The sequence below is a fragment of the Lynx rufus genome, unplaced genomic scaffold, assembly GCF_022079265.1.
Source record: "Lynx rufus isolate CCGP_SWC_20201006 ecotype Redwood Valley unplaced genomic scaffold, mLynRuf1.p SCAF_9, whole genome shotgun sequence".
Classification (NCBI taxonomy): Eukaryota; Metazoa; Chordata; class Mammalia; order Carnivora; family Felidae; genus Lynx; species Lynx rufus.
In genome coordinates this window covers 64,730,725-64,756,654 of record NW_025814897.1, presented here as the reverse complement: position 1 = coordinate 64,756,654, position 25,930 = coordinate 64,730,725, and the positions used below count along the sequence as shown (strand labels likewise).

The 25,930-nt window shown below is 48.9% G+C and overlaps 1 protein-coding gene across 7 annotated transcripts in view; it reads right to left on the bottom strand.

The window, feature by feature from the left end:
- The window catches only part of PPFIBP2 (PPFIA binding protein 2), a 148,927-nt gene that overhangs the window by 22,821 nt on the left and 100,176 nt on the right, over positions 1-25,930 (bottom strand). For all 7 annotated transcript variants that reach the window (XM_047071289.1, XM_047071290.1, XM_047071286.1 and 4 more), the window contains 8 exons: positions 17,176-17,268; positions 12,742-12,853; positions 10,316-10,377; positions 9,091-9,166; positions 7,953-8,056; positions 5,915-5,982; positions 4,264-4,321; positions 3,319-3,360 (listed from right to left, as the gene is read on the bottom strand). In XM_047071289.1, the coding sequence (XP_046927245.1) occupies positions 3,319-3,360; positions 4,264-4,321; positions 5,915-5,982; positions 7,953-8,056; positions 9,091-9,166; positions 10,316-10,377; positions 12,742-12,853; positions 17,176-17,268 (615 nt within the window). The remainder of the gene's footprint in view (positions 1-3,318; positions 3,361-4,263; positions 4,322-5,914; positions 5,983-7,952; positions 8,057-9,090; positions 9,167-10,315; positions 10,378-12,741; positions 12,854-17,175; positions 17,269-25,930) is intronic.

Here is a 25,930-nt window from a genome sequence, read left to right as displayed (position 1 = left end):
CAGTTAGGAAATCTCTGGATACAGGCACCGCTTGGCTTTCTAAGGGCCATTTTTCACTCGGGTCAACTCAGAGACCTTTCAAAGATCAGTCAGTCCCGGAAAGGGGACCAAAGTTCTGAGAAAGGGCCATGCAATGAGACAGGACAGAGTCAAGCCCAAATCCAGGGCCGACTGCAGCTGACTCCAAACAGGAAGTGGAAGCATCTTGCAAAGGAGGCCTTTGCCATTTGGCCTAATGCTCGGAGGCTCAACGAATTACAGCCATGAATTATCCTTTGGGTGTTTTGAATATACAAACCCAAATTCTAATAAAAGTATACCTATTATATATATTGATAATACAGATCATATATATTAATTATATCTATATATTACAATAAGTTATTTTGAAAAATAGCAGATTAAGGCAAAGTGAGAAGGTATGCACAACTTGGGAGAGAAAACAGACCAGGGGGCTCCATGCCAACAATTCCCTTAGAAACTTAGGATCATAGTTTGCCCAAGGTTCAGCCCCGGTGCAATGGGCTTGCGCACGCACCCCGGCCATAGAAAGGGTCCCAAAGAAACAAGATAATGTAAAGGGAAAGAAGTGTACTTATTTGGTTAGGAAGGACAGAAGGCAGTCAGAGAAAGACAAGCACCATATAATTTCACTCATACGTGGAATTTAATAAAACAAATGAACAAAGTAAAAAAGAGACAAAAGAAACAGACTCGTAACTATAGCCAACAAACTGATGGTGATGAGAGGGAAGGTGGGTGGGGGGATGGGTGAAATAGGGATGGGGATTAAGAGTCCTGTCATCATGGTGAGCACTGAGTATCACACAGAAGTGCTGAATCACTATATTGTCTGCCTGAAACTAACATAACACTGTACATTAATTATACTAGAATTTTTTTTAAAAGAAGGGTATAATGCCCCCTAAACCCACAAACCTAAGGGAAACCCAGTCGAATGCATGTCAGTAAGAACAGAAAATGAAGCAACATTACCAAGGAAATCAACTGTGGATTACTTGATCGGGCCCAGAAGAAAAGTAATACGCAAAGTTTGGATTTCACAACTGACAGGTCAGAAAAGTAACGGAGGGTTTAATGGCTGAGACATCTTTTGAAGTTTCATTCAGTTAGAAGCCAAATGTCCAATGAATTTCTGAATTCAGTGTGCTTATAAATACATCATCCTAGAAACTGTTTGAAGTCTGATTCCCTCACTGAACATGGAGTGGTAACCCCTTATAAATAAATAAACTCAGAAAGGAGACATGTGAAAAAAGTAGACTATACTTCCAAGGTATTCTTTTTGTTGTCGTTTTTAAGTTTATTTATTTATTTTGAGAGAGACAGAGACAGTGAAAGTGGGAGAGGGGCAGAGAGAGAGGGAGACAGAGAATCCCAAGCAGGCTCCACACTCAGCATGAAGCCTGATGCAGGACTTGAATTCATGAAACTGTGAAATCATGACCTTAGCTGAAACCAAGAGTCAGGTGGATGCTTAACTGACTGAGCCACCCAGGTGCTTCTTTCCAAGGAACTGTTCAAGAACTGGCTCGTGAGGTGGAAATAACCAGAGCCTTAAGAGAGGGACAGTGCATGCTTTTTACGTTCACGATGACCCACAAGGTAGAGACTGGACCTGATCATACACTGGCAAGACCAACAGTTTCCAAATGCTAGTCTGTGCACCAACTGCTTCACAGTTAGCTGGGACACTAATGAAAACACCAGAGATCTCGGGTGTACCCGGTCCTGGGAATCTGCCCCTGTGGGACTGTACCCCAAGTGTCAGTATTTTTAAACTAGCCTTTGAGATTACTCTGATGCACAGTCAGACCTAGAACCACAGACTGTGGGGAAGGCAATGTTCAAAAAGTTTCACCAACTGTGACTCTAGGTTCCCATCACACAGGAAATATGGAGCAAGGAAGGGCTCTCAAAACCAGATTTCTGGTTGCACCATCACATATGCTCCCCGAAGACAGGGCAAAGACGACCACGGCCGCAGATGTGGGCTGCCCTGGGTGCTTGATGGGGAGCTGGGAGGAAAGGGACAGAACCTAACTCAAGGATGGGCCATGCAGACCTGTAAGAAAGACAACAAAGGAATCAAGAGTAACAGAAAGGGCTCTCAGCTCTGTTCACCCAAGAAGGAAACCTGGGAAGGAAGTGCTCGCTGCCAGAGAAGGTCAAAGTCAGGATAGGCCACAGAAGGAACAGAAGAATAAGACTGGTTGTGGGGGTAATGGAAATCCCAGACAGGGGGCAGTGTATAACTGCTCAGCTGCCTTAAGTTAGAACAGAGAGGGTAGCACACCAGAGTGACACAACACAGGCTTCACATCAGACAGGACTCAGGCATCTCTCTCTCTCTCTCTCTCTTTCACCTCCCAGAAACTGTTTCGTTGCTTCTAAATAGGGAACAATTCCTGCCTCAGGCTGAGCACACCAGGACAGTACATAAACAAAGGTACAGAAACTATCACATTCCCCAGGGTCTGGACTGACAGCAGGAACTATAAGAGCAGTCCCCAGCTCAAGGAAGGCACCAATTAGACACCATCTAGAATATCGTGCTCAAGAGTGGACCAGGCCACAAGCTAGAGAAACTAGTGCTGACCCTAAGGAGACGGAATAGAAACTCGGAAGGCTTGTGATCTGTGCACGTGAGAGGGTGTTCAAGTCAGAGAGGGCCTGAGGGACTTTGATTCTGGAGCAGTCAGCAGCAGGGGACACTGGTTCCTTCCATGGGTTCCAGGGGGAGAGCTGGGATCAGCGGACGCACATTCTAGGGAAGTCCAGAAGATGTATCTAATAGAGCTGGGAAAAAACACAGGATGTGTCTTCTGATGTGATGAGCTCTCAGTCACAGAAAGCAAGTGTCAGACAGCAACATTAGGGGATGTCATAGGAAGATTCTTGCACCGGTGGCTGAGTGTGCCCCTGTGTTTAACCATGACACATCAGCACAGAAAGGATGAGAGCTGTCACACTCCTCTGATTATATGTGGAAGTCATAACATTCCCCCTTCCTAGCAATCAGATCTACAATGCCTTGTTAAAGATGGGTTTTTTCTGAGCCTGTAAAACGGAGGAGGTAATAATAAATCCTATCCACAGTCAGTGAGGTGAAATCACATTACACAGCGGGGTGCACATAAACAGAAAATGGTAGAGGAAGCTTTGTCTTTCCTCCCGCACTCTTACCCGTTATGATTAACATACTTTACAGTTACAAAAGCTGTAACCTGCTAAATGAAAACACACCAGCAGACATGTGACCACAGATGCATGACAGGGGGCATGCAGTTAATATACCTTGGGTTCTATCACTGGGGAGAGCTGGTTCCCATCGACACACTATGCAGTGGCAAGAAGGATTTCACACATGTGGAGAAAGAGAGACCAGTGTTAGTCGCAAACAACAACTCAGGACCAGCTGCCTGCTTATATCTGCAGGGCTCATTCCCTCCCTCCCCATCTTTATGTCAGGTAATCACCAGCCATGATGGAAACACAGGCCACTGTCCAAGTCATAGACAGATGTTCTGGACAGCTGCCAGCAATCTGACCAGGAGGAGCAAGAGGCACAGGACCACAGGAACAGAGCCACTGAATGGGCCCAGTGGCCCCTGCCAGCTCCAGCCTTCATGGGTTTCCACTGTAATTACCAGCACTGGTACACTGATCAGACCAAGGGACTGTAGGCAGCAGGGCTCCATTAAGGTGCTCCATCAGGGAAGGACCCCCCTGGTCTCCAGTGACCTTGCTCAAGAACCAGCATAGGGGTCACCCACATGGTCAAGGGCCACCCTCATATATGGGGCCACAAAGCTCTCATATCTTTCTAGACTCTCAAAAAAGCTTCCTCTCCAGTCTTCTAAATTATCCCATAACTCACTCCTGGGCTCATCAACTTTATTCACATTACTTCCTCATTCAAAATCTCTGCAATGCTCCTAAGTGGCTCTGGGGATATAGAGTCAGGATTCAAGACCTTCCATGGTTTGATCTGACTCATGGCTCTAAACTGACATCTTCCTGCTCCCTACACCTCAACATCTCCATCAACTCCAGGAAGCATTTCCTGTCCTGCCTCTACAATGCCTTGGGCCACACTTGACCGGTTTTCTCAAAATGTTCATGTAATTCCTGCCTCCCCATCAGCGTTAGAAAAGCCTCTATAAAGTGGGACCTGTATGTCCCAGCACTGCTGGGTAAGAAGTGACTCAGGAGTCTTTACGGAGAGGCTGATGGGCTGACCTTGTCCACAGGTTCACTTCTCAGGTCTTCTAGACTACATGAGAGCTTTTTCTGAGCCCTGGAAAAAACACAAAGGGAACAAAGAAACAGTTACTGGAGAAGGAGGTGCATGGTGTCAGTCATGCAGAGGACATTCCAAGTGTTTTACCAATGTCAAGTGGGTTTAGGGTCAAGTTCAGAAAAAAAAAACACCCTCTAATCATAACCATTACATAGGAGACTGGCCCATTTCAGAGGACAGCCTGGTCAGACAACATGTTGCTGAGGGCATGAGAGCATCATTTAAATCCAAATCAAAAGGCCTTGGCATTTCTGAAAAATCTAGAATACACTCAGTTCTATTACATCAATGGGAGCTAACTGTTACGTAGTCATAAAAGACAACCTGCAGGGTCAAAAGAGAGGAAAGGTGCCAGTACTGTCTTGTCTGTGAGTCTAAGATGGAATCCAGGGAGGAGGGCACTGTGCCACATTAAAGATGAGCACATTAGCCAGCCACAGCTCCAGAGCACCACCTGCTAGGATCTTCTCACCCTTTGCTCTGGCTCTGTATGCCCTGACTAGTCTGCTCAGGGGAATTTGCTTCCTCAGAGGTTATTTTGCAGCAAAGGGCACTAATTATACAGAGAAGAGGCAATGCCACTGGTGGTCACAAGGGTTACCTTGTGATAAGTCTCCTCAGCAATGATAGTTCTCTGTTTAGGCGAATAAAGCAGAATCTCTTGGTACATTGGTTTCTTGTGAGTCTGGTCAGTGTGAGTTAATCGGTGTTGACTTCCTCTTGAGTGAACTCATAAACTGACTGGCCAACTGCCGTCGCTGACACTGACATTTTTCTCTAGGGCTAAAGGCTGAGGGAAACAGTGGCTCTCTAGAAAGTGGGGTCCTGAACACATACATTCTGGAGACTCAGCAGCATTCTAGAGAAGCTTCTGTCATACTTAAGGCCAATGTCTCCAGACACCTTGGCTGAAAGACAGCCTGCTCTTGACAGTAGAGCCTCTAGATCTCCATCACAGGGGGCCCAACTTGGAAATGTTCTAAATTGTTGACATAGGGAACTAGAAATAGGTTCATTTTGGAGTGAACCAAGCAGATGACAGCCAGGTAACCCCACAGGCCAGTGCATTATAAGCTCATTGCCATGTGAAGCTTCCCCAAAGCAACTGGACCAACCTCCCTATAGGATAAATGGCTCTCCCTGGGGAGCCTGGACTGTCACAGGGCTCTAGGGCTCCTGAGAGCAGGAAGGACTTTCAAGAGGGCCTGATAAAAATGAGACACACGTGATGGGATGCTCCCAGCCCCGAGGAGCTGCTGGAGGGCACAGATGACCTGCAGCCAGCTCTCCTTTGAGAATCCAACCCCCGGCCAGGTCTTTTCTTAGTGACAATGGCCCAGACCCTTAGCCCACGGGAAGGAAAGCCCCTCTGTGGCCAGAGGAGGTAGGCACAGTTCACGACTGCTCCACGGCTTGGGCCACATTGTGGCCGCTTCTGGGGCCTGGCATGCTTCTCTGACAGTGAAAGGGCAGGTGTGCCCAGGACATGGTGGCCGTGCTCACCACAACACATGGCCAGTTCCTGCCATGCAGGAGCCCCAAGAGGGTGTGAGGGCACAGCAGCTCTGGAGAAATGATCAGGCCTCCTACCTGGTTTCCAGTGATTTCTGCGGGAGTGGAGGTGGCCCCGCGGTGGGAGAGCTACATCTTGGAGGCATCTGTACCAGAAACAGAAGTCACCGTAGAGGACGGTTACTATCTAGAGACCTTTCCCCTTCTTTGGACAATTTCCCTTGGGGAGTTGCACTTCCTCCCTTGGGCACAGCCACGGTGGCTGTGTCAATACGGATGCCTTGCTCTTTCAAGATGCCAAGGAGAAAGGAGTATCGAAAACCTAGGCCAACCCATCCCTCCTTCCCGGGCCTGCGTCCACATCCCTGCAGTAGCATCCTGACACCTGAACCCCTGGGGATCCTGCTGTTCCTGCCCTTTCTGAGCTCGGTTCTTCAGCTTTTCCTTTCATTCAAGGAGCCACCACACACCCTTTCAAAAACGTGCCTCTGTGGTGTAGGCTAGCCAGAGTCGATTTCTGTCGCTTGCAGTGAGAAGCACTACAATTGTTATGAGCAACATCTACTGCCGGCCAGGCCCCATGGGGTGTGGGGGAAGCGCTCCCCTCATCAGACAGGCCATTAGGATAAAGATCAGTGTGCATGTCCTTAAGGTCCTGATACCTACACTGCAATATGGGGGTAGAGGGGAGGGAGGGGATACCACAGAAGAGGGTTTCAGAGGGGAGAACACCTGAGAAACAAGAATGGGCTTAGTGAGAAGGCAAAAAGGGAAGAGCATTGCGGGTGGACCAAACATGAGCTAATGGCGGTGTCTAAGGACAACACAGTCTGATGTCTTCAGTACTGTACTAAGTGTAAAGATGGCCTTTCTCTAGGGCCCAGGAAGTACTTTTTTGGTCTACTATAGGGAGAACCCTGGCATTCTATAGGGCTGTTAAAAGCCTGAGCTTTTTGGCCAGATAGATGTGGATCCAATTCCAGGTTCTGCCATCTACCCGCTGTGTGACCTAAAGCAGATTATTGACCCTCTCTGAGCCTCAGCTTCACCATAATAAAATAAGAATCCCAGTGGGGTGTCATGAGGAGAAACGAGGTGAGCCCTATGTACAGAGCTCATTACAGGGACCCCACTGAGGTACTTGAGTGTCAATCACTGCTATTTTATTACTGTCAGCAATCTGGAATAAGCTCATTATAAGCTCATGTTGGGATGTTTGTCTGACTTAATAACTGGGTCACTCGATGACACTTTGCTCCTCCCTTAATTAAAAGGGTTGAGCTAGAACTCTGAGACCCTTTTCGGTGTGGCCATTCTAGAGTTTCACGAAACTTTTACATCCTGGGCCAAAGCCCCTTCTCCACTCGAGATCTGGATCTATGAGTTTCTTTGCTTATTTGTATCTCGTCTAAATGCAGAGAGGTTTGTATAAGAGGACCAGACTTTAAACAAGCAAAAGGGAAAGAAATCTGTATGCTGGTTACAGAGGCTGGAGGGGAGGGCTGCGGAATAGGAACGTATCACAGCAATAGGTGTGTTTATTCCCCTCAACGAGCAAGACACTTTCACTCGACAAATATTTGCATTCTCCTAGGCGTCAGACATTATTACGGACACTGGAGAAACAGGGAGAAATAAAATGAAACCACCTATGGTCTCTGCTTACATCCCAGAGAGGAAGGACCAAAAGAAACAAGGAACTGGATTGAAAAGAAAAGTCCTACCCTTGAAAAGTCCAGTATCCACTATGCCACCCCTTGAGTGCTCATACAAATACTAACGCTGTCTGCATGTTGCATTCAGCCTGTGCTGCAAATACGACAGACAGCCCTCCCTGCCCTGTGACCTCCTACAGGAGCCCATGTACCCAAAGACTCAAAGAAGGCTCCCAATGTGCCCTGGAAATCTGCTGGGGGAGCTTTTAGAACACAGGCCTGTGCCTAGGCCCCTCTCCACCCTCGATGCTTTCCCCCAGGCCTTGGGGGCCACTCCATCCATTTAATTTCTCACCTGTCAAGATTTCTACCTGACAGGTACCTGATTTGGTCCTCCCCCAAGCTCAGCGCAAGCTCCTAGGGCCTGCTGAAACCCCACATCACGGATGGAAACACAGCACCTCTGGCTTAAGTAATTCGTCAGGGCCTTTGTTTGCACTGTTCCACTTTCGGAAACTTCCCTCGAGTTCTTCTTCATTGATTGAGAGAGTTCTGTCTGCAGGCCCTAGAAGCATTAACGCAGAAGGAGGGGTCATTCTTGTGGGATTCATCTGAAACCTGTGACTACACCACAGATTTCTAACAGTGCTTCTTCATCAAGAAAAACTAAGACATATATAAAGGGACATTACAGGTGTAATTCGTAAGATTCTTCGGGGAATCTGAGAAAGGGCTGTCATGAGGGTCATCTCAAGGTCAAAGCTCATGGGAGGAACAGAGAGAAGGCAGCCCTTACTATTCCTCCCTAACCTTCTCATTCCTTGGCCATGGGTCATGATGCTCTGACTCGACCCCAAATACCAAAGGAGGAGGGAAAATAGGGCTGTGATACATGTGCAGGGCCAGCGGAAGCTCAACCAGAATGAGGTCCCTGAACACCCTCAAGGCGGCCCTCTCCTGTGAAGCAGCTGCTTTCCAGGGATCTGTGACAGGAGCCCGGGTCAATGACATGAATGGTAAGGCGGGCAGCCTGGCCCAGGCCCCACTGTGCTCACACGAACACTAACGCTGCCCGCATGGTACGTTCAGCCTGCGCAGCAAATATGAAACACAGATAGTCCTCCCTGCCCTGTGACTTCCTACAGGAACCCAGGTACCCAGAGACTCAAAGAAGGCCCCCAAAGTATCCTGGAAATCTGCTGGGGGAGCTGTCAGGAGGTGGACAAGCTCTAATCCCCAATGAGGGTATCGAACTGGTTTTTGGTCCAGGTTTGACTGCATTCACTGCCTCTAAAAGGTATCCTGGAAAAACACACAGGAGATCCCCAAGGATGGGGATTCCTAAGGGCTCATGTTAAAGGCTCTATTTTCTTGATAATATGCTTAGTCCACAGGAGCTCTGGGCTATCATTAGACATAGTTTCTAGAAACCAATAGCTGCCAGTTTCCCACTGTCCAGGACAGTCTAACCAGCTCCATTATCCAGCAGAGGATCTTCTCCAAATGAAGGTTAAGAACCTTCTAGCGAAATGCCCCTGGATTTAACACAATAGATGGAATACCTTTGGGAGAAAACAGCAGAATCCTCCTTTCCCTCACCTTGAGTTGCCATCACGATCTCCTTCACCCTCCGATACTGGTTTAACAGCCCTGTGAGCTCCTCTATCCGACGGTCCTGTCACGGTGGGAGAGCAGACTATATGTAAACACCACCACTGGCCCCACGGAGGATTTCATTTGGGGGCCCAGACTACATTCTGGGCACACTGAGAAGAGATGCTATGTGGAAACTAAGGGACACTTCGACGGGAAGTTCAGTGTCCAGCCTCCTTCCCACAGAGACTGGGTTCCCAGTGGTCTGCCCCCTAGGCAGCTGCAAACATTCTTGCCTCTACCCAAAGGCTAGGAATCCAATCCCTAGCCGTAAAACAATCCCTTCCAGACACAGCCTTCGAGGGGCTTAAACATTTCAGAGGCAGGAAACGCACTATCTCCCTACCCTCCTGAGGTAGCTTTTGGAATCTGTCTCCTGGATCGAATGCTGTCCTCTGGAGCTACATACAAAGAAAGATTAAAATAAAGCCATCCTATTTATCCCCAATACCCTCAACCTGTTCCTTAGGAGCCCGAGGTGAAATTACCAGAGGAGATCAGTTCTTTCAGCAAAGGCCTGGGGACTTGGGAGGCCACGCAGATTTGGGCATTAGACAGACCTGGGTGGGAACCCTGGCTCCACTACCTACTGTTAATGAACCTTGGACAAAACTACTCAAGCACTTTGAAGGTCAGTTTCTTTATCTGTAAAATGCAGGGTTGTGATCCTAAGAGGTGATGGCCATCCCAGGTAAGTGCTCTATAATTACAGAGGTGGCTACTCTAGGATTACACAGGCAATCAGATGTGAAGAATGGAAGGCGGTGGGGTAAACACATCACGTGCTGCCTAGTGTCTCCGTGACGGGTCTGTCACCAGATTGTGTACATAGGAGATTGGTGGACTGCTCTCAAGTTTTGCCAAGAGTCTAAGCAGCAGTTATGGCATTTGGCAGTAACCACAGGGGTATTTTTTTCTTCCCCCTGCACCAGCACGAACAGGCATGACTTTATTCTGCATTTGGGAGATTTCACTTAGGCAAAGTCCCCAGGCATCAAAGCCAAAACAAACGGCTGAGGCTCAGTCTCCAAAAGGCAGAAGCCATTCTTCTGACACATCCCTGGGTCACTGGCCTGATGGGCATGACCCTGCCCAGAATATCAGAGACCAGTAGGGACGAAACAGCCTGTTAGCAGAGGAAGAATAGGGCTGCCTTGATGGACCATCTTACCTTATCTTCATTGGCAACAAGCAAAGTTTCCATCCCCATTTTCAGACGTTGAATTTCTTGGTCTGAAAGAATTTAGGTGTAGGGAGAATTATTTACACACAGACAGCCATCCCCACGTGCTAAGCTGCTAAGACTTCCCTTGTGAATAAATTGCATGTGGGCTCCTTTACTTCTTTAAGAGCCCATGACGGTGTCTGGTGTAGTCATTCTCATTAAATATTTGTTGGATTACTAAATGAATGGGAAAACCTAATCTCTCATGTTCTCTTTGTAGAAATTAGTGGGGAAAATACAAATTCCATTTACTCGAAGTTGACACAAAAGAACCCAAAAACCTTTCAAAACCAACATCTCAGAAGAATACAGACATTATTACTTGAGTGGGCATGTACCTGGGCTGCTAGCTAGTTTTAGAGAAAAATAATACAGTCCCATGGATTGTAGCAAAGGAGAATTTAAAATAAGAAAGAAAAAAAAAAGTCTACAGCTGAATGAAGAAAAGAATGATTATGTAAAAGAGCTGGGTACTTGGCTTAATTTAAAACGCTATAGTCAGAATTGACTAAAGAATATTTAGACACATCTATAAATATATTAAAACAAATTCTACAGTTAAGGAAAACTATCTTATTTCAGAAACCCACAGAATATCTCTATGGGCCCAGGCACTTGTGTCAGTCTGTTGTGGGCAACCTAAGGCCTGCTCTCACTCTGGACCTAATAGGGGCTCTTGATTTCTTCCCAAACTGGTCTGAAGGACGAGGTCAAAGGCCAATGCCTAAGGGAGCTGGAGGTCAGTCTGCTACATATTTAGGTCTAGGGAGTGGCACATAGTGGAATATTCAAAACAAGGACCTATCCCCATTCCTAAACTGATTATTACAAAAGGAAGAGGGGGTGTCTATATGAGAAAAGTCCAGGAGACAAGGGAACCAAAATATAGGCATCCCATTTGCAACAAGAATAGGAAGAGTAGACTTGTGTAAATAGTCATAGGGATTCATTTTCAGAGGACAATACAGACTGCCCGTTCACTATCTTAGGCTCTTGGCAGCTGAAGAGCAACCCCACAGCCCCGTCTGTGGGATGAGGGTGGTAAGCTTCATATGAAGAGTGGCAAACCTCAGTGCTTTGGGCAGGACCCAACCTGAGCAGCAAATGACCAAAGGACCGGCTCCAAGAGTTACCGGATGATGGATCAGAAGGCCTGGACTCCAGAGAAACATAGTGTGGAGGGGGAAGGCTACCTGGCCTAGGATCAAGGCACAGAAAGCACTCTGTCCAGATTAAGCATCACAGAGAGTCTGGGATATGTTAGGGGGCCCCAGCATCCACCTTGAGCCATGGCAGGTAGGTGACACACTCAAAGGCTTAAGAAGACACTGAGAAAGACTAGGGGAGGCATGAACATATTGGTCACTAATTTTCTTCTCCAGCTTAAGCCACCGTCTCATGCCGCATAGCTTCCCACCCCAGCCAGGGACCCAAGCTAAGCAGTGCTGAGGCTGAGAGGGGACCCGGTAGTAAGGCCAATCCATAGGGCTACAGGACCTCCTCCGGCATCATTCTGCAGCCTCATGGGAAGAGGAAGGTATGTGATCATTTTGAATACAAGGTGGATAGCCTTAAATATTAAATATGTGTTAATAAGAGTATTTGAGGATTCATCCTCTTTTGAATCAGCAGACTTGGAACTGATGAGGGACCATTCACCATCCTTTCACTTACCCAGTATTTCTTAGGAGCCTACCATGGCTGAATGCTGTGTGAAGTTCTGTGGATATGGTCTCAAATAGGACAGACACAGTTCTTGCCCCACAGTGAGGACAACAATCTACCCAGAGACCTCCCCAAATGCAACCCTGATGAGTTTTAAGTGCTATGAGGGAAACAAAAAGAATGCTGAGCTAGAGAAAAATAGGACTGGGGGCATCTGGTTGAAGTAGGATAGCCAGAAAAGGCCTTTCTGAGAGGTAACATTTAAGTTGAGATCTAAAGATGAGAACTAGTGAATTTGTTTCTGTATCCTCGGGGCCTTGTATGAGTATCAAGCAGGTATCCATTCAAGGAGTGAACGGATTGCTAAATAAAGCCTCCCCTGTAGGAATGACACAAAGACAAGTCGTTCCAGTCAAGTGCAAAGAAAAGCTCCAGAGCTTAATGATCAGACTACATGTGAGGGAAGCCTTCAGGGTGGAGTCTTCTGGACAGGGGAGGGGCTCGTGGCAATGGTTCCACAGTAGAACTGTGCTTTCTAGGCCCTTTCACGCACACTCATGCATGCATCTGTTCACTTGGATGTGTTTGCATACACAGGACATATGTGCACATCAGTAAGCCTACTCACACAGGCACACACATAATCATCCATAGACACACATGCCCAGAGGGCCCAGGGGCAACTCTCTCCCAGTCAAGCCAGTTACCTTTTTCTGCGTGGTCGCTGTGCAGGGCTGCAGTCCGGGAGAGCTGGCTGTGCAGGCGCTCAATTTCTGCATCCTTCAGGGCCACCTGCTCTTGCAGCTGGGCTACCTCAGCCTGAAAGAGCAACAGAGGATCCCCACCAGCTCAGAGGGACTACCAGACTGTGATGAAGTACCTCAAGTCATTCATAGCCCGGGACGAGTGGGTCCCAGAACATGCTGGGAAGTCAGGAGCAGAGGCACCAGAGGTGAGCAGTTAGAGGTGCTTACCGCCGTCCCCACCACATGGGGCTCTGCAGACTGAACTCATTCTCCCTGGCCAATCCGGTCCTGCCCTCAGCTCCCGCTGGTCACCTGCATCCTTCTACCTGACCAGGCTCTTACCTCCCCTGCCCTCTGAGGCCCAGTCGCCCCTGAGGCCCGAGGCGCTGGGGCTGTGTGCAATGGGAGAGCTGCTGATGCACATTCTCTTTGCGGATGCGGTCTTCCTTCTCTCAGGGGATTCATGCAACGGCACAGATGTACATCATTGCAACGAGTGCATGCATCTTTCATTTATCCACACCCATACAGGAAACATAGTGGAAATCAAATCACTACTGGTAGGTAGACAAAGAGTGAGCCAAGAGTACCTCCCTCATGTACTCTCTTCATGCACAGCCACGGCCTCTGCCCAGCCTCCATATGAGCACCTATGCACGCTCACCCATATGTACCTCTATACAAGCGTTCAGATGTGCTGAGCAGATACACTTTTGCAAATAAAGTATGTAAGTACAGCCACAGATGTGATACATACATTCATACGTAGACATGCACGGGCAGTTGTGCTGGGTGCTTCACACACCTCTACTAGGCACCGCAGGTTAAATCTCACATGTAACAGTAGGTGTGACCGTCCGCACCTTCCCACGCTCGTGAGAAGATCAGAACCGTGTAGGTCCCATCCCAGGGGCCACACTGGCTTTGGAGCCAAACAAACTTGGATTCCCTCATTTCCTAGTTGAAGGATCTTAGGCAAGTTAACCTTTCTGAGTTAACTTCTGAGTCTTGCTTCATCTCTAAAATGGGGAAAACAGCATTGACCTCAAAGGGCTGTGGGGAGGATTAAATAAGATGATGGTCACGGACAACTTAGCCTAATGCTTGCTACACAGTAAGGGCTCAATAAATGCTGCTACTCTTGCTTCTCTCGTCTTATTCCTTTCCTAAGGGTAACCAGGTAGTTCTCTGAGCATCAAACCAGACAAAGAAAGGGGGTGAGGACCAACTCAGGAGCCAGCCAACATACAGCAAAGGCCTGTACTCTGGCCATCCCTTCCCATGTGGTAGCCCAATCACATCCCCCCTTCTTTCCTCAAGGTCATAGAATGGGATGCCAGAGCTAACCTTCGAATAGTTTCAAGTGACCGAAAATGAGCACTGAGACTCTTGGTGGCTCCTCTGCCAACAGGCCTTGCGTTCAGTTTCAGGCACACTGAGCGTCCACTCTGCCTCTGACCCCAGTGCTCACTGATTTCTTACGTGCAACCTCACTCAATCCTCACAGGAGCCCATGGGAGGAAGCAACATCACTGTGTGTCGCTACCGGGGAGACACCAGGAAGAGTGCAGGATGCGATGCCCAAGTCACAGGGCCACTTAGTGACCAGGACGCAAACCCCACCTGCTCGGGAGCCAGCTTCTGAATCAACAGCACAGATGAAGGCTACTATTATGGGCCGAGGGCTCCCTGAGCCCACCTTAGGGGTTCTGAAAGAAGCTTCCCTAACATCCCTCAAATGGGAAAAGAGAGGGCCATGTAAAGAAAAAAAGAGGCAGCAAGGGGCAGGCTCTCCTTCTTCTGAAGTGCCCTATGGAGCCCTGCCCCTCTGCTCTGTGGCATCTACCCAGAGAGGCCAGAGAGCAAGCCCAGCGGTGTCAAGCTGCTAGCTGAGACCTACAGCCACGCAGCACTGTCCCCTAGCTCACTCAGGACCTCGGTGCCTGCGGGCCTACAACTAACAGCCTCGGTGGCTTCTGAATACCTTAGCCTTGAGCCTTTCAGTCCAAATGCCTCTTATTTCTACAAGGACCGTACTATTCTTAGAAGATCTTCTCCTAACCTTTCTTGGACCTTCCACGACCATTTTTCCCTTTCTTTGTGGACCAAGTGAGAGCTGGTCTCTGTTAGGAATCTGCATGCCTGATGCTGGTCTCCAGGACCCACAGTGGATCTCAGTGATATGGGTGAGGCAGAGCCCAGCACAATGAGGTCCCTTGTCTCTGAAGCCTGCCTCTGGGTGAGATCATCTATTTAAAACGCTATAGACTAGGGGCGCCTGGGTGGCTCAGTCTGTTGAGCGCCAACTTCGGCTCAGGTCATAATCTCACGGGTTTGTGAGTTTGAGCCCCGTGTGGAGCTCTGTGCTGACAGCTCAGAGTCTGGAGTCTGCTTCGGATTCTGTGTCTCCCTCTCTCTCTACCTGTCCCCTGATCATGTACTGTCTCTTTCTCTCAAAAAATAAAACATAAAAATAATTTTAAAAAATTAAAAAAATAAATAAACTAAGTGGCTGAGTCCCAGCTGCCAGGTGTCAATTTCCAGAGGATAGGACAGAAATGACAGGTGCTCTGCTGTGCTTAGCATAGTACCTGTGCCCATAGCTGGGAAGTCTACAACAGGCTACAAGCCCTCTACCTGACCACGAGGGCAAAGGATGCCACTGCCATGGCCACAGAGGCTGGAGCTGTGTGGCCAGAGGTCTGAGGCAAAGGTGTGCGGGCTGGTGCCAGGCAGATGGGTGCTCCAGCTCCCCGTAAGTACTCAGCTTCGTTAAATCCAGGGATCACCCCTGATTGCTGCCCTGGAAGATGAGTTGCCTTCAGGGGCTGACAAGCTTTATGCAGAAGACTAAAGAACTTTCAAGAATAGTACAGGCTTTTACTTGCAGGGAATCAGGATTTTATAAGAAAGAGAGCATGGATTTTGGAATGACACAGATCCAGGTCTGGACCTCACCTTGGCCACCTTGGGCTTTGGTTTTCTAGCCACTGAAATGGGGATAATAAATCAACAGACCTCACTAGGTTATTTTTACGGATCAAATGAGAAAATGTGGGCAAAGAGCTTGATGCATTCTGGCACATAGGAGGTGCCCCTTACCCAATAGTTACTGAGTAACCTGTAGTATCTCAAAGGTCTCTATGCCAAGGCAAAGAGCTCAGGTGACCTAAAAAGAGTTGTTTGGTTTTATAATACATGGTTGTACAACTTCAAAGGCTTCCCCAAGACAGGACTCGCCTGAGTGGAATTCTGTGACAGAAGGCTCTGAGCTATTTGAGAAAATCACTGCTGCTGGAACAGGTACAGCACAGTACACACAAGGGTGCACTTAGATAAAAACAGGGCTGGAGACAAATGTGCTGGGATTGCCTAGGTTGGTGCTGACTTGGTAAGATCTCGGGAAAGTTACTGAACTGCTCTGTGCCTCGGCTTCCTCGTTGGTAAACAGTTAAGAAAATCATTTTATACAAGCAATTATACAGATATTAATATCATGTTCAGAGTTTTAAGAGCATGACATAAATTGCATATAAATTATCAACACTAGAAATTGGAGAAAGAGCGAGCAAGATTCCCCCCAAAGAGAAATTCCTAGAAGGAAATATTAATAGTGGTAGCTCCTAGGTGGTATAAGGGTGACTTTTATCCATTTTTTTATGGTTTAAAGATTCTCTGTGATGAGTATTGTTTTCATAATCATTAAAAGTTAACTTACAGAAAAAAAATAAAAGTATAACCAGAAATTAGGAAAACTCTTAAGTACTTTTTAAAACCCTAGTAAGAAATAAAAATGAAAACCTAGTTAACACCTCTGGGTGGCGCTACAGAGGCCTTAGTGAAATAGCAGGTGTGCTTTCAGGGGGCTGCCTGGACCAGGCTCCCTCCCGCAGGCAAGAATGTTCCTCCAGGGCTATTCCTTCCCCAGCCCAGGCTGCTGAGCTCCCCAGTTCCATAGAAACATGGTTTAGTTAAAACAACAAAGTAGTGGAGTGCATTCAATGCTAAAATATAGCATGCCTATTTAAACCAACTAGTTATTAAAAGGGACCGCTAAATTTAAAGTGATGCAGCCGAGGTAACATCGACGTTCATCTGCCTTAAGACTTCTCACTTGCTCACAGCCCCTTACTGGTCCCATGTCACCCTAGGGGTGCCACAGGACACAGCAAGACGAAGGAGCTCAGCTATTCCAGCAGTGCATGATCTCAGGGGGCTTTCCCTAGGAGAAGAGCCTTCCCAGATCAAAGCTATCTACTTGCACAATCTGTGCACTATTGCGTGTGCACACAGTAGGGTCAATCTGCACTTCTCCAGCTCAGATCCCGAGCTTGAACGCAGACCCTCCCCACCGGGCCTCAGCACCTCTCCGTAAATATAAGAACTGCCTTTTACCTTAGTGGCCTTCAGCTTCCACTCATACTGATTCCGTTCATTCTCCAACTCTTCTACCTTGATTTTGAGGTGCCTGAGCTCTTGCAGTAACTCCTAGAAGGATAAAGGACAAAAACAAAGTTCTGATGGTTACAGAGCATGATGTTCCCTGGATAACCCTGGTTAGGCTCATGCAGGGGATGCCATGGGCAAGAGATCCCGTGTCATGTTCAACACTGCAGCTCAAATCCTTAAACATGGTCCTGTTTCAGGAAAAGCTGTGGGCCATTCGAAAACAGAAGCCAGGGCTTCCAGGCATACGAAGAGAAAACTTTGTTTTTTTTTTTTTTTTCTTTAGAACTAGTTCTGCCTGCCCCTTTCTGACATCCATGTCCTCTGTGGGGTGTGCCCAAATCATGCACAAATGTGGAGGTGCAGGACAAATAGGACTTGGGAGCCAGAGAAACAGAGATACAAAAATGAAGCAGCTTCTTACAGACAAAGTAGCAGGAAGCAGGCTAGGTGGGCGCACCTCTTTGTGCTGGGGCGTGGGGCAAGGAACCCCAAGAGGGGTGTGTGATCCTGGAAGGCTCCAGAGAGGAAGGGGCAGCCAGCAGGACAGAAAACACTAAGATAACAAATGCCAAATGCAGAGTGCTCTGGGGCGGGGGTCGGCTTGAAGAAAGGAGGGAGGGAGAAGGCAGACCGGCGGAGGGTGGATGCAGGAGGCACAAAGGGAGACAGTCTGTTGGGCTAGGGCAGAGGACAGGTGGCATGAGTGGGAGGTAAGGCCAGAAAGTAAGGTGCAGCCCTACCAGAAAGGCTTTGGATGAAAATACAAAGAGCTCTGAGGCCATTCTTTGGCAGTAGGGAGCCACTGAAAGTTGCTGAGTGAGGAAGGGATGGTTGACCAGCTTGCCCGGGGTGAGTTGGAAGTCAGGTTTGTTTCTTCCAACTACAGGGACCTTGCTCCCTAAACTACTCTTTCAGCAAAGACGACACCACTGAGCACCCTTGTCCCAAACCAAGTTTCCTTTAGTGGATAATTGGTCCTGCCAACTGGCTCCTATCAGAAAAATTAATGTGTATGTGATCACTTCCAGACTTCTGAACTCCAGATCCCCACAGACTCCCGACCTAACACCTCTAGGCAGGCATCTCACGACTGTCATGGCCCAAGTGGAACACTTAATTCCCCCTTTTAGACATTCCATCCTCACTAAATGGCAGCTCCATCCACCTACCTCCCTGTGCCAGAAACCTGGGGCCCATCCTTGGCATCTCCCTCGCCCCGACAGATGCAATCTATCCCCAAGCCTTGTTAAGTCTATCTCCAAGGAAGTGGACCTCTCCTTTCTCTCCAACTCAACCACCACTACTCTGATCTAGCAGTTCATGTCAACAGGCCGGGCAGTCTCTCCAGGGGTCGCTCATCTGTCGTCTTGCCCTTCTTAAAGCCACTGTCCCCTGCGGCATCCAGGGGAACAACACAATTAAAGGACAAATCTGATCCTGGCGCTCCTCTGCTCCTCAAAACTCATATGCTCTCACCAGCACTGCATGGCCTGACCCGGTGCCCTGCCTGCCTCTTAGATTACTCTCTCCCCCCAGTGATGCACCAACCAAACTGGATACTTTTTAGTTCCTCGTCTACTTGGGCCTTTACACACACCGCTCCCTCTTGTCTGGAGCGGTCTGCCAGGTGAATTCCCACCGATCCTTCCTCAGTCCTCCTCAGCAAAGCTATCCCAACCTCTACACCATATTCGGGTGTGGCAGAGTATATCCTTTCTGGTGTGGCACCCTGTATCTCTCCTACGTCATTTGCAATTACATACCTACTGGTCTGATCGCTAATGGCTGGTTCTCCTCCTGTGTGAACTCCAGGAGGGGTTTGGTTAACTCCGAGCATGCTTTGCTCACCACTGGCACATGGTAGGTATGTATTATTTCCCAATGAACGAACACGGAAACTCAGTTCATCGTTTAACTGACCTGGAGCTCTTTGTGTTCTGAGATAGTCTGCCAGAAAGTTCCACTGCTTACACTTGAACTTTGTAGGGTAATCCACTAAGATTTCCTTACAGCCAAGGTAAACATTTATTGATGCCTCTTTTCAAAAATGTCTTCGAAGCTAAGGTCATTGTACCCATGACCTGCAGCATTAGATTTTAAGGCCTGGTGGGACTTCCAGCCGACCCAGGATGGTTTTCTGAGAATGTTTCTGGCCCTGCCTGAGAGGCTGCCACCATGGAGACACAGAGCATGATGACGGCCAGGCTCTGATGACCTTTGGCACATCCTCCTCTTTCAAGGTTGTCTGTGGTGCCCATCATCGGCTATAAACACTGGTACAAACGTTAGCCTCTTTTAGACGTCTTTCTGGGTTGACCCACTCAACATGGGGCACTCCCAGGACTTCTCTATTCAAATCCACATTTACCTCTGGGCTCTCATTTCTCCCCCTTGTCATTTAATGTAGGAGGAAATCTCCCCACCTCAACCCCCACCTGCCCCCAAGCTCCCCCTCTAATGTCTGATTCTGGGTAGAGCTTCAGCATGTTCCACGGTTGAGTATGGGTTGTGATAATTTCCCACAGAGCTGAGGCGGACCCTCTGTAATGCTCACAGCTACTATGACCTTGACCTTCCTTCAGGCTTCCAAGTCCTCTTCGACAGTAGGTCTCAGAGGCACAGACTCCTCTCTGTGCAACTGCCATCACCAGGTCCAGTCAGGTCACGCAGGCCCCGGTCCCACCAGGATGAGGGGACAAGTCCAGAACACCGGTCAGGTATACCCCATAGGGTCCAGAGGTCATGAAATCCCTCTAATGCGATTAGGTGGAGAATTTTTCCTAGAAATTCAAATGATGACCTAACTGTCATAGCAAAAGGAAACTGGTGTTCTATTTTCTCACTAGGGATTAACTTCCTTAAAAATAAACTTGAAAGGATTCTCTCATGATGCTATTTTTTCTTTAAAAAAGAAAATAAAAATCACACGAGATAAAACTTCATTTAATCTCCCAGCCCAGGAGGAGAATCAGCGCCTGAGTCACACCTGGGAAGGGGAATCCTGAGGCTTCCTTTTGCATGAATGCCCGTCCCTCAGGGCACCTGACACACCTCATTCCCAGCCCTGAGGAAGGCCAGTGCCACCACCTGGCCAAGGGTTGGCCTCACCCGCTCAGACCCTGCTCTCTGAGGGTCGCAGAGCTCAGCTCAGACCCTGAGGGGAGTGCACCAGTCCCAAGCTCTGCCCGGAAGTAACAATAGAGCCGTGTTAAGCCACTGCACTCGCTTGTGGTTAGGAGAAAGCCCAGCCCCTCCACCAGTGAAATGCCCCCACACGCATGCTCTGATATACTTAAGTGTGGTTCCTACAGGTGACCCCTCCCAACAGGCACAGTCCTGGCCGCAGGGCGAGGGCTCGGCTGCGCTGTCACCAGCCGCCACCTCCTCAGGGCGGCCCCTACTGAGTAAGAGGCGCTCTTGAATCTGCCTGTGGATGTCCAGCTGCAGCCTACACATCTGCTCCTGCAGCTCACTGATCACATTCAGAACCGACTGCAGGAAGGAAGAGAGAGGAGAAAAGAGCACTCAGGGTCAGTCAGCTCTCAGACACAAAGCTCCCCAGGAGAGCGGCCCAGAGAGAAGGAAGCATGCAGGGGGCGAGCTGCAGGGGGCGACCCAGAGGTGACCGCCCACTTTCTTCACGGGAACCAAAAGACCTGGTATTTTTCCTGAACCCGCCCCCTCTACGGGGTGGTCCTGCAGTCTGAGCAAACCCCCCGCAGCTCCTCTGTGCCACGCAGTGGGGGTGCGATGGGGGGGCATCCTTGCACACCAACGAGGCACCCGGCCCAGCGGCAGCAACAGAGACAGGCGCACAGACACGACCCCTCTTACACACGCCCGGGTATAGCTGCCCCTCTCCCGCCCCCCAAACACACCGACACCCACGCGGTGACGTGTGGCATATACCACGCTCGCACACACTGGTACGTCCCCAACTCTAAACTCTCCCTCACGCCCATACCAGACCTTACTCCTTCACTTCCCATTCCAAACCAGACTTCCTCTGTAGCCTAGAGAACATCTTGGCCCTTATATGTCCACTTTGAAAAGCTGCAGCCCCTGGAATTCATGCCTACTCAGTTCTGAACCCCTGTCACCCACAGGTCTGCTGGGATCTCCCTTTTCTACTCCCTAGACATTTAGTCACCATGTAGAGGCACACACGTAACCATGACAGTCTGTGAGTGCCACCATCCTGAAAACCATGGGGCTTCCAGGGAGTAGTGAGTGGCTAGTTCTGTGTGGGTCAAGAGGAAGGGGCGGCACGAGGCTAGGTGATGTCAAGCAGGCACCTCCGGACCCCTTGCCTGCAGGTGGGAATGGAGAAGAGAGCGCCACACGCCTGGGTAACGCGGCTCACGACAGTGCCGCTTGTGGCAGCCAGAAACCGGAAAGGCTGAGGGAAACTATGAGCAGCCCATGGGGCAGGGATGCGGACTTAAGGAAAAATCACAACAGAGTGGAACAGAGACCTGGGTGGACAGGGTGGCAGCCAATGAACCTGTCAGGCCTCCCTGCCCACCTTTACTGATATTCTAAACACCGGCATCTGGTACTGGGGTCAGCCACCGGCACTGTGGGGACTGCCCAGGCACGCTGGGAAGAAATTGCCCATCCCCAGTAGTGACAGCGGGGTCTAAGAAGAAAAACTCCCATCTCATATCTTGTTTTGTACATCCCCTTCTCCAGTGTAGAAGGGAAACGGGGTCTGAGCGGCAGCTCGGGGCTGAAAGGATGCTGGACGAAGGTGCCCGCCCTCCTGTCTGGTGATGCCATTTGGACTCAGAGCGGCAGGGCAGTCCTCGCCGTTGTCAGCAGGCCTGGGGCCTCCCAGCCACTCACCCTTTGAGCTAGCTCACCTGAATTGGCCCAGACAGCCCAGGCTGTCTTCCTCCAGGGTCATCTGTCTTATAGCATTTTCCTACCAAGATGGGAGGATTGGGCTGAGAGGTCAGGGTGGCCTTTCTGGGCCTAAGTGCCCTGGACCTCAGATCTCTACCCAGCTTCATTGTTACTGGTCCCTGCACCCTGATGGGCCACTTACCAATGGGCTGAGGCCATACCTGCCGTCTGTGTTCTCAACTGCAGTCCTAGTGGAGACACTGGGCTCTGACGTGGCCTTTGTTCTGTGTGCCACTGGGTTCCAAACCCCCTGCTGGCTTAGCACACTTGCCTGACAAGGGTAGAGGATTCATGCCTGACTGGCCTGAGCTACTAGGCATCACAGTCCAGCTCTATCTCCTGTTGTGAATTTGCCACCGTTGGAAGGTGCTAAACAAAGACGGTCCACATTCAGTTCGTTCGTGCTTTTTCATCTGAGAAGTCTCAGAGTCTTTTGGTACTTTAACTACTTAGCATACCTGCTGGGTGGCAAGAATTAAGAGGGAGGAAAGGAGCTGGAATTGGAGGCCCCAGCAGGGGATGGGGGTTGGGGATAGGGTTAGCTAAGCACAAAGCACATATGGGGGGTTCAGGTAGACCCTAGATGAGCAACAACAAGTTAACAGAGATCTTTCCAATGGTCTTGATCTTTGTAAAGTAGGTAAGGTGGCCCTCTCAAAAGATGTAGCAGTGAAACAAAAGGGGGTACAGATTTAGAATGTGTAGGCATGAGAGGAGGAAAGGTAGGTATGGATAAAAGCAATACTAAGGCAAGGGGAAGATTTAGCTGGGAATTCATGAGCATGGGGGCAATTAACAGAAAAATTATCTAATCCTCTGACCAAGAGCCCCGGGCCGGAAGGAAGGATGGCCAGTTAATCAAGGATAGAGCTAAAAGCAATCCCCCAAGGTAAAAGATCGGCATTTACGTCCCCAGAGAGGGAGGTCAGCCTGTTATGGGCGACTAAGCCATGACGGGCATAGGCATGATGCTGTCGAAGCGTGCAGGCAGCTACAGACTGCCTTTCACTTTTGTAGAATGAGGGTCTATCTCATCAGGTTACCTCGAGGGGTTACCCAGGTGAGCCTTAGGTGAAGCACCTGGCACGGGGCCTGGCACACGGGAGGCATCCGACAAATGTGAGTTCACTTCCCCCACTGCTGCTCCTTTACCAGGTGTTTGATACGTAAGAAATGAACCAAACTGGGAGAACAGAAAACACCCAGTGGTGACCTAGTTAAGGCCCACGTGACATTGATGGCTAACAACAAAAGCCCAGCGGCTCCGCACTCTTCTGGCGTGCTCACCTTATTGGCCACTCTTTCCCAGAACCTTTAGTCCCTAAGTCCACTGGCCTTGCTGGTTTTCAGACCTGCTTGTCTCTCTTATAGAAGCTTCCCTCAATTGTTAAACCTCTCAAATGAGGAGTCCAAACTTGCTGCCTGATTTCATCATCGCATTCATTCCCTCCCCTCCCCCTGCACCAGTGGCCTCCAGGCAGACCAGCTCTGTCCCCAAGACTGATGAGGGACAGGGCTCTTCCTCACGGCCCCAGGGCCCTCTTCCTGGTTAAATCACAGGCGTGCTCCCGTCCTCAAACTGCTTGCCTCCCTCTTGAAGTGTTTCCTTCCCTACCTTTAGCGATTTTCCACCAATCAGGTTCTTACCTCTTTTACCCCTTTTCTGACAACCTAGCTATTGCTCAAGTCTGTGTAGGTTTTTATGGATCCCGATGCCGGCTGGTCGAGTTGACTTTTCTTTGGCTTCATGTCTTCACTGCTTTATGATTTTCTAGATCAGCATCCACGTTACACATTAAAAATGCTCAATTAGGGGCACCTAGGTGGCTCAGTCAGTTTAGGGTCCGACTTCGGCTCAGGTCATGATCTCACAGTTCATGGGTTCCAGCCCCATGTCGGGCTCTGTGCTGACAGCTCAGAGCCTGGAGCCTGCTTCGGATTCTGTCTCCGTCTCTCACTAACCGTTCCCTACTCACACTCTGTCTCTGTCTCAAAAATAAATAAACATTAAAAAAAATAAAAATAAAATGCTCAATTGGTAGGAGGAGTAAAGGCAGAGGACTCTCACCCTCTACAATAAACCTTCTTAGACATGGTCTATAGATGCTATTATCATGGGGGTACCAATATGCCTATCTTAGCATCCATCCTATACTCCTCCAGCTCATCCACAAGACTCCCCAAGCAGGGTTTGTGCAATGCCTCACAGAAGTATACATTTACCAGGTCTATTCCACCAATGCGTTCCCAGCCAGACACAGGAGGTCAAGCTGATGTAACTCACTATATTTTTTTTGTTTTTAATTTTTGAGAGAGTGAGAGCCTGCAAGCAAGAGAGGGGCAGAGGGAGAGGGAAACAAAGGTCCAAAGCAGACTCTGCACTGAGAGAGCACAGAACCCGATGTGGGGCTTGAACTCAGAAACTATGGGCCAAAATCAAGAGTTGGACGCTTAACTAAGCCACCCAGGCACCCCAATGTAACTCACTCTTAACACAATCCCTACTTGATCTTCTGGCCTCCCACAAACCATCATAGGGTTGGCCCCAGCCTCAACAAACTAAATTTTATGGAACCCATCTAACTTTCTTTGCCATCTGGGGAAAAAAAAATGGTTCACTTCTAGTTTGCTAGCAACTTACCTGATTTCCCTGATACCTTAAAATTCACTTATAGCAAGCAGTTTGGGGACCACTGTCCTAAGTTCTTTGTGCCTGAGGCATCAGAACAGAACCCATTCTTTCTTTGATCTTCTTATGGAGAACATAACTTTAACAAAAAGTCTCTCTCCTGTCCTCAGCATTGCCTTTTGTTTGGGGTTTGCCCCTGCTGCTGTTGCTTGTGCAGGTGCACTTTGTTCAGTCCTCTCTTATATTTTTTATTATTTTTTAATGTTTATTTATTTTTGAGAGAGAGAGAGAGAGAGAGATCAAGAGCCGGCAAGGGGTAGAGAGAGAGAGAGACACAGAATCCGAAGCAGGCTCCAGGCTCGGAGCGGTCAGCATAAAGCCCAACGCAGGGCTCGAACTCACGAACCACGAGATCATGACCTGAGCTAAAGTTGGACGCTTAACCGACTGAGCCACCCAGGCATCCCTGTCTTTTCTATCTTTTATACGAGCCCCTTTGAAAACAAGTTTCTCTCAGGGTACTTCCAAGTTTCTCCTTTTTATCAGTAGTATTTGTGAGATTGCACAGAGTTACATTATTTTTTAGTTCAATATTCTTGAGTCACCTTCTATGTTATTTCCGAACTTTCCAAGGTATGATTTATGAAAGTCTTGGCCATGCCTGGCTTTCCCTCCCTCCCTGTCATGGACTCACAGAACAGCCGCTCTCTCTCAAGGTACCTGTCACTTTTCCCTCCTAAACTAGTCTCAACATTACAGCCAGAGCGGCAGTTTCCCAGTTTCTTTCTCTGTCCTCTGGGTAGAAACAAATAGGGGGGTGGGGAACCAAGAGCCAACCTCTCAAATACTTAGGTGTTAAGCTGGAGGAGATTTTTAGGAACCATCCAAACTGCTGCGCCCTTCCATTTAAGCCCCTTGTCTGCTTCCATCTTTCTGGGGATCTGAACAGGAGTGCATCAATTTTCTTCCTCTGCTTGGGGTGACTATGTGGTGCATCCCAATGTTTCAGGGACATTCCCCTCTTATTCTCCCAACCCACGTGTTATTTTCCAGTATGTCCATCCTCATTTCAACTTTCTTTTGTACTTCGTTCTCTCCAGGGCTGGCCCACCTCCCCTCTTAGCAGATCTGTTTCTCCCCCATAGGGCAGACCCTTTTGTAGCTGTG